General features: G+C 38.5%; 2 protein-coding genes across 2 annotated transcripts; one reads left to right on the top strand and one right to left on the bottom strand.

The window, feature by feature from the left end:
- The first annotated feature begins 515 nt into the window (after positions 1–515).
- LOC126706914 (PRA1 family protein F2) lies at positions 516–1,320 on the top strand. The gene has a single exon (XM_050406496.1). The coding sequence runs from the start codon at positions 640–642 to the stop codon at positions 1,237–1,239; it is 600 nt and encodes a 199-aa protein (XP_050262453.1). The 5' UTR covers positions 516–639; the 3' UTR covers positions 1,240–1,320.
- Positions 1,321–5,149: 3,829 nt separating this feature from the next.
- LOC126714242 (cytidine deaminase 1-like) lies at positions 5,150–6,587 on the bottom strand. The gene has a single exon (XM_050414291.1). It carries the CDS (start codon positions 6,430–6,432, stop codon positions 5,491–5,493), a length of 942 nt encoding a protein of 313 aa, XP_050270248.1. The 5' UTR covers positions 6,433–6,587; the 3' UTR covers positions 5,150–5,490.

The raw sequence follows: 6,587 nt of genomic DNA on the forward strand, positions 1-6,587 counted from the left end.
GGTGTAAACCTCAAAAAGAATCTCATGTCAAACATGTAAATGGCTCACTGGACAAAAAAACGTGAGTTGGGACTCAGAAATGTACTACAAAACACATTAATTAAAAATAGACTCAACCTTCTGTCGTTTATCCTTAAAAAAAAAAAAAAAAAAGACTCAACCTTAGTTTTTTCACTTTGCCTGGCCTATCTCCCTAAGCCAAGTGTTTTACACAATTAATTTTTGTGCATTTGAATTTTTGAAGGAAATTTATCAACATGATGGTCTTACTACAATCTGTTCTCTGATGTGGCGTAAAAACTTGATGGTAATTAGCTCATGTTCTTATGTCACGGCCGAAAGGTGATTCATTGCGTTCACTAACATGGTCCTTAATCCTCCATATACCGTAATTAAGATCTTTAACTTGGTCAACGACTTGATGAATCATCACTTCCAAATCTAACTAACATGTAATATTTTCTGGTATAGATTTAGCCATAGAGTTTACCCAAAATAGAATGTACCATTTTTTTACAAAACCAATCAAAATTAGAACTTCATGGTACACGTTCCTAAATCCCCTCCCCTCTAGCATTGCCGCTCTCTCTCTCTCTCTCTCTCTCTCTCTCTCTCTCTCTACATGCAAATCTCTGGAAAATGACGACGTATGGAACAATCCCAGCGGCAACACCATCATCATCATCAAATTTACAGTTTGTTTCACTTGCAAACGAACGGATCAATTCGGGTCTTGGTATGCCAAGGCCATGGAAGGAGATGATCAAACTTCAAGATCTCAGCTTTCCCACCAGCGTCTCTCAATTAATCCAAAGAATCAAGATAAACGTCGCAGTCTTCCGCATGAACTATGCCATTATAATATTGTTCATTCTCTTCCTCAGCTTGCTTTGGCATCCCGTCTCAATGATTGTCTTCATTGTCATGATGGTTGCATGGTTGTTCTTATACTTTCTACGCGACGAACCATTGGTTGTCATGGGGTATGATATAGATGATAGAATGGTGATGCTGGCCTTGTTGCCAATCACTGTCCTTAGCCTTTTCCTCACAAATGCCAAGAAAAATATCATAGTAGCACTTGCTATTGGACTTGTGGTTGTACTGGTTCATGGAGCATTGAAGGAGACAGATGATCTGGTCATTGTGGATGGAGACGAAGGGATTGTATCAGGTGGTAATGGAGATATGAAAATGCCTCTCAAAAATCCTGCCTCCTCTTCTTTTAGTCTGTCATAAGGGTTTGTCTTCATCATGTTGAGGATGTTGTTGTTTCAATCTAGAATCACAAGAGGTGAGAAATGTATTAACCTTTTTTTTCACCCCTTTTGTTTTTTCCTTGGGTTTTTGATGATTGATTAATTTGTTGTGTTACATATAATTCCCCCCAAATTGGGGGGTTTTGTTTAGCTTGTTTTTTTGTTTTGTTTTTACACTCACTTTATTTCTCACATCTCTATTTTTTTTCTTTTATTCAAATTAAAATTCTTCCATTCAAGCCCTTTGCTTTTCCAATGCAAGACTTCCCCATCTTAGACGTGCCCAATAAGTTACAATGATATCATATAAAATCAACTGAAAATTAATTAGATCCCTTGACCTCTCTTTCTCTCTCTTCTAGACTCTGTTTCAATGGAATAAAATCAAAGGTAATTGACATTGACCAAGTATTTGAACCTAGAAAAAAATGAGACTACTTCCAAATCAAAGAGCAAGAGAAAAAGCAAAACAATTTCACACCACAAAAGCTATTATAATAATCCAAAGAGAAATAAAGGGTGGGCAATGCCAATGCCTTTTCCATTTAGTTCCACACCCCCCGTGGGAACCAAAAAAAGCGTGCTTTGAATTCTAATTGTTCAATGTTCAAAACTGAAGTCAGTCACAAGGACCAAGTAAAATAATAGGTCATCGTCGTTGAATTGGGGCCCATACAACATAGACCAGAACAGCATTCCTGACATGAGAAAGATGAACTGGTTTTGGCTAATTTGTCATCTATATATATATATATATATATATATATCATGCCTCAGAGATAGCTCATAAAGCATAAGAAGATTTCTGGGTTCTTCTCTCTTTGGATTTTGGCGGGGGATAAATGCATTCTTTCTCACTGCTCCTTCCTCTATGCTAATGATATCATAATTTGATAAAGTAACGCAGTTTGTATATGAGAATGCATTTTTACCCCGCCAAAACTCAAAGAGAATGAAGAGAATGATATCTTCAAAGGTTAAGCAAAGACAACACCATCTACAATATGCCAACGACTAGCATGGTGAGTCTATCTCCTTTATGTGGAATGTATGTATTATTGTTATTCTTCTTTCTTCACTACTTTTCATTTGGGGTTGGAAAATCTTCTTTCTTGAATCTTACATGCTATAAGAGGAAAGATTATATGTTAAGAATCATAAGGGATTCCTTTTTACATTCTTGAAATTTTTTATGTAAACTATTCCTTTAAATTCTTGCTTATAAAATTTGATTATATATTAACTTTTACTTTTTTGGGGGTTGAGTACAACTTCATTCATCCAGAAAAAGATGAAGTAGTAACTAAACCAAGTTTTACTTTTGGGTCTCTCCGGACTATACTTGCCAAAGCTATCTTTCCTTGCACAGGAAATGCATGTTCAGGACACAACTGTGGTGTAACTTTTGTTGTTTGTCACTTTGTTGATTAGAGTTTGTGACAATGAGTTCTTTTTAGATTTTAGTAGTTCACAAAAATAAAAATCCTAGGAAACATTTTTTCTTAATGAATTTTTCCAACACCAAGAGTCAAATTAGAGGGACAAAGTTGACTGTCATTATTTTGACTCATACCATCCAAAACATGAGCTGTTCCACATCCTTATTACTTTTTTTTTAAAGCTGATGTCTTAATCCATAGCAAGATTAGTTGAGACATTATGGTAAATATTTCTGGTCTTTCTAATTATGTGACAAAGCAAGATTAGTCATTGATTTTGCCAGTTGTCAGTTTACAAGTCCAAGTAACTTCAGCATGATATATGCTGCAAAAGTTGCAAATCTTTGCATGTTTATCCCAAGAAACATTAATGATTTTGTAATCTAATGTTATTTCTCTTTTACAGGAAAGAGATCTTGGATTCAATTGGTTGTAAATGTGTTGGCCAGATTGGCATGCATGGACTTTTTAGAGAGTTATCCATCCTCTGTAAAAAAATAAAATAGAAAACTATCCTAGGAAAACTCAATTCTCAAGTGTTTTTGACAATGACTAGCAGTGTCAATGTCATATGCTTGATAAATCAGCTATCACAGCTAGGCTCCTAACATAGCCTATATGAAGGTTTCCAACCACTCCTTTCGAGCATAGTGAGCTGTCAATAGTCAATTAGCCATGCTAGAATTTGGAAAATTTGGGGAAATTTTGGTCTTTCTTATTATGTGACAAAGAGTTTGTCCATATATTGCTGAAAACGGTACATATGGTAAGAAAATAATTAACACATTTCCGGCCTGCATGTGACTATTATATAATTTTGTTATTATCTGGCTGCGCAAAGCTTTTATCTATTGCTTTAGTACATTAAATGGGACACAGATAGGTTGTGTTTAAGGGACAATTCTTACATATTTTTGGAGCAGTGTTTCATATTCTCACAAAAGAAGTGGGTTCCATGGTAGGTTTCATGTGGGGACCCACTTATTTTATGAGAGCTCAAAGCACTACTATAGAAGTATGTAAATTTTTCCCCATGTCTAACCATATATGGTTTTAGTGTTTTACTATTGTCATGCAATAGGACATATCATAACAGTTCTCATGAATGCTAACATAGACTCAGAGCTTGTAATTTCTGAAAATTTACCAAAGAGTTGGGATAGTGCTCAAACTTTAAAATAAAATTGAGAGCTTCTTTAAAAGGGTTTGATGCTGAAATGTGGCATGGGAATACCGAATGTAAAAAGGAGAATTAGATGCTCACACAGTGAATAATAACTTTGTTTTGTTTTTATTTTTGGGTGGGCTAGAATAGTTATCTGATAAATTCTCTGCAATTGGCATCTCAACTTGGTCAAGTGTTGCTGAGCTAGACTTTGGAGATGAGGATTGAGGCTGATGCGGATATATGGTGGTTGGTGAATATTCTTAGTCGTTGTTTTGGCTAGTGCTAGTCAGCCCTGCCTTTTTAGTCGCTAATGTTTTAGTGCATCTCTTTTGAGGAAAAAATATCTTATGAATCGGTTTTATGATATGTTTCTATCATATTATGTGTGGGTCTTATTTATAGTGAGATGGTAATCTCATAAGATATTCTATCCTCTTTGAGACTCTAATTATCTTTCTGTACGGCACATTAATTGTAATGCAAGTAGAACCAACCAATTTATCTAACACCTGTACATATATCAAACTCTGATTGTACTGCTGTGGAGTTATGCTTAACTAGTAATCATGTGGTCAATCCCACCATTTATTTAAAGGACTTCCAACCACAAATTGAAATGAATGATTAAAGGAGTCTTAATTGAGATTAAACAACTAAATGCCAATCTATTTCTTGCACCTATTTATAACAGAAGTACCACTAATCTTTGACATGATCCAAACCACCACATAAAGCCAACTTAACCCGTCTCTTTTTTTTTTTTTAATCTCAAATGCATTATTGCTCATAGACTAAATATCCAAAACAAACCGAAAAAAAAAAAAGAGTAAAAATAGACAAATACAAAGTGGCCAACAATTATTAAACGGTACCTTTTTGTCAGCATATTGGGAGTTATGGAAGTATGTCAAAGATGTTGGATTATTGGAACAGATGGAACTCCACCTCATGTAACTCCACCACCGACCAATCAAAATTTGCAATAGGGGCGTAGACCATCACTTAATGGAGAGAATGTTATTATTTGAATGACGCCAGTGTTGGGGGCCTGATTCCCCTTATCGGTACACATGGAGAGCGCTAATTATTACACACCGATGCGTACAGAGTATTTATATGATGTCAGTTGAAATCGTGTTACATTAAAACACGATTTCACAATTTTAGAATTATAATTGAAATCATGTCGATGTGCACTATAAGAAACTTAAAAGAAAAAAAAAAAAAAAAAAAGGTCATGTTAGCAGAAAAAACTTAGGTGCTTCGAGAACAATGCTCCATACTAGCAGCCCGATTCCTACAATAGTTTTTCATACTTCCATAATAGCTACTACATTTGATTTAACAACAATCACAAGAAAATGAAAGTAGCTGCAATAATATTTGCAACAGATTCCAAGTTCTAATACAGACTTCAGTAATTTCCCAACACAATATTTGCATGACAATATTCAGTTGACATATATAACTGTTTCTGCTTTTGCTTTTGCCTAAGCTGTAGCTGTCTTAACTCTCTCTCTCTCTCACTCACTATGCAACAACAGAATAAACTACTGGAATCCATTCATTTAATGCACAAGAAGAACCAGTGTTATTAATATAAATTTTTATAACAACACATATTTCATATTGATGAGGGCCTTTTAGTACCACCAACACAAAGAAAAACCTTAAACTCACACTTAGGCGATATGGTCTGAAGCAGCAACCTGGCCGCGTGTTCTTGCTTCACTATGGCGCTTTCCATCTCGACCAACACGGCTGCCACAATCTTTTCGTAGCCGTGGCCGCCGCCGTTGGCGATATACGCGACGAGGGCGGCCTGGGCTGGGCCGATGCTGGGGTTGTACGCTGCGGATTCCGCGTACGACCCTTTGTGTATGTTGCCGTCAGTGTCGATAAGCGCCACGCCGGAGGGGCACCCGCTGTAAGGCGCGTGCGACTTGTTGGCGGCGTCTAAGGCGGCGTTACGTAAACTGTCGAAATTGTTGGTGGTGGTGGTGGTGGTTGTGGTGAAGCCGTTGGGTTGAGAATTTTTTAGAAACGATAAGCCATTGTGGTGAGGCTCGAGGAGGAAAGGGAGGTGTTTGGAGAGGAGGTTTTCGGGGCCGAAACGGTGGGGGAGGAAGTGGGATAAGGGAGTGAATGCGGTGGCGGTGGGGGTGGGGGGATCGGAGTCGGCGACGAGGACGTTGAGGGAGGAGGCGTTGCGGAGTTCTTGGTAGAACTGGCGGCAGTGGCCGCAGGGGGCGGCGGAGACGGCGAAGTGGGAGAGGGAAGGCTCGGCATTGAGGGAGAGGTTTGTGAGGAGGAATTGCTCGGCGTGGATGGAGTAGTTGAGAGGGAGGTTGAGGAACTCGACGTTTACGCCGAGGAAGACGCGGCCGGAGACGCCGCCGATGCCGACGGCGCCGACGTGGAAGTTGGAGATGGGTGTGCGGGCGAGGCGCTGGGCGGAAGGGACTAGGGAAGGGAGGAGGTGGAGGACGGAAGGGAGGTTGGCTTTTTGGGCCATGGATTCGGCCTCTGAGGCTGGGATTACAAATCTGACTTGTGTTTCTTCCATGTGTTTCAAAATGAGGAGTTTTTTTTTTTTGGTTTTTGGGGTTGAAAGATTGGGTTGAGAAATGAGAGTTTGAGACTTTGGAGAGAGAGAGAGAGAGAGAGCAAGTTCCTGGAAATTAGGAGAGGGAAGAAGGGAAGGGGGGAGAAGCAATGTTG

The sequence above is a fragment of the Quercus robur genome, chromosome 2, assembly GCF_932294415.1.
Source record: "Quercus robur chromosome 2, dhQueRobu3.1, whole genome shotgun sequence".
Classification (NCBI taxonomy): Eukaryota; Viridiplantae; Streptophyta; class Magnoliopsida; order Fagales; family Fagaceae; genus Quercus; species Quercus robur.

Bases quoted from the DNA above. Each gene is read 5' to 3' on its own strand.
- LOC126706914 (XM_050406496.1), top strand. From the start codon at position 640: ATGACGACGTATGGAACAATCCCAGCGGCAACACCATCATCATCATCA.
- LOC126714242 (XM_050414291.1), bottom strand. From the start codon at position 6,432: ATGGAAGAAACACAAGTCAGATTTGTAATCCCAGCCTCAGAGGCCGAA.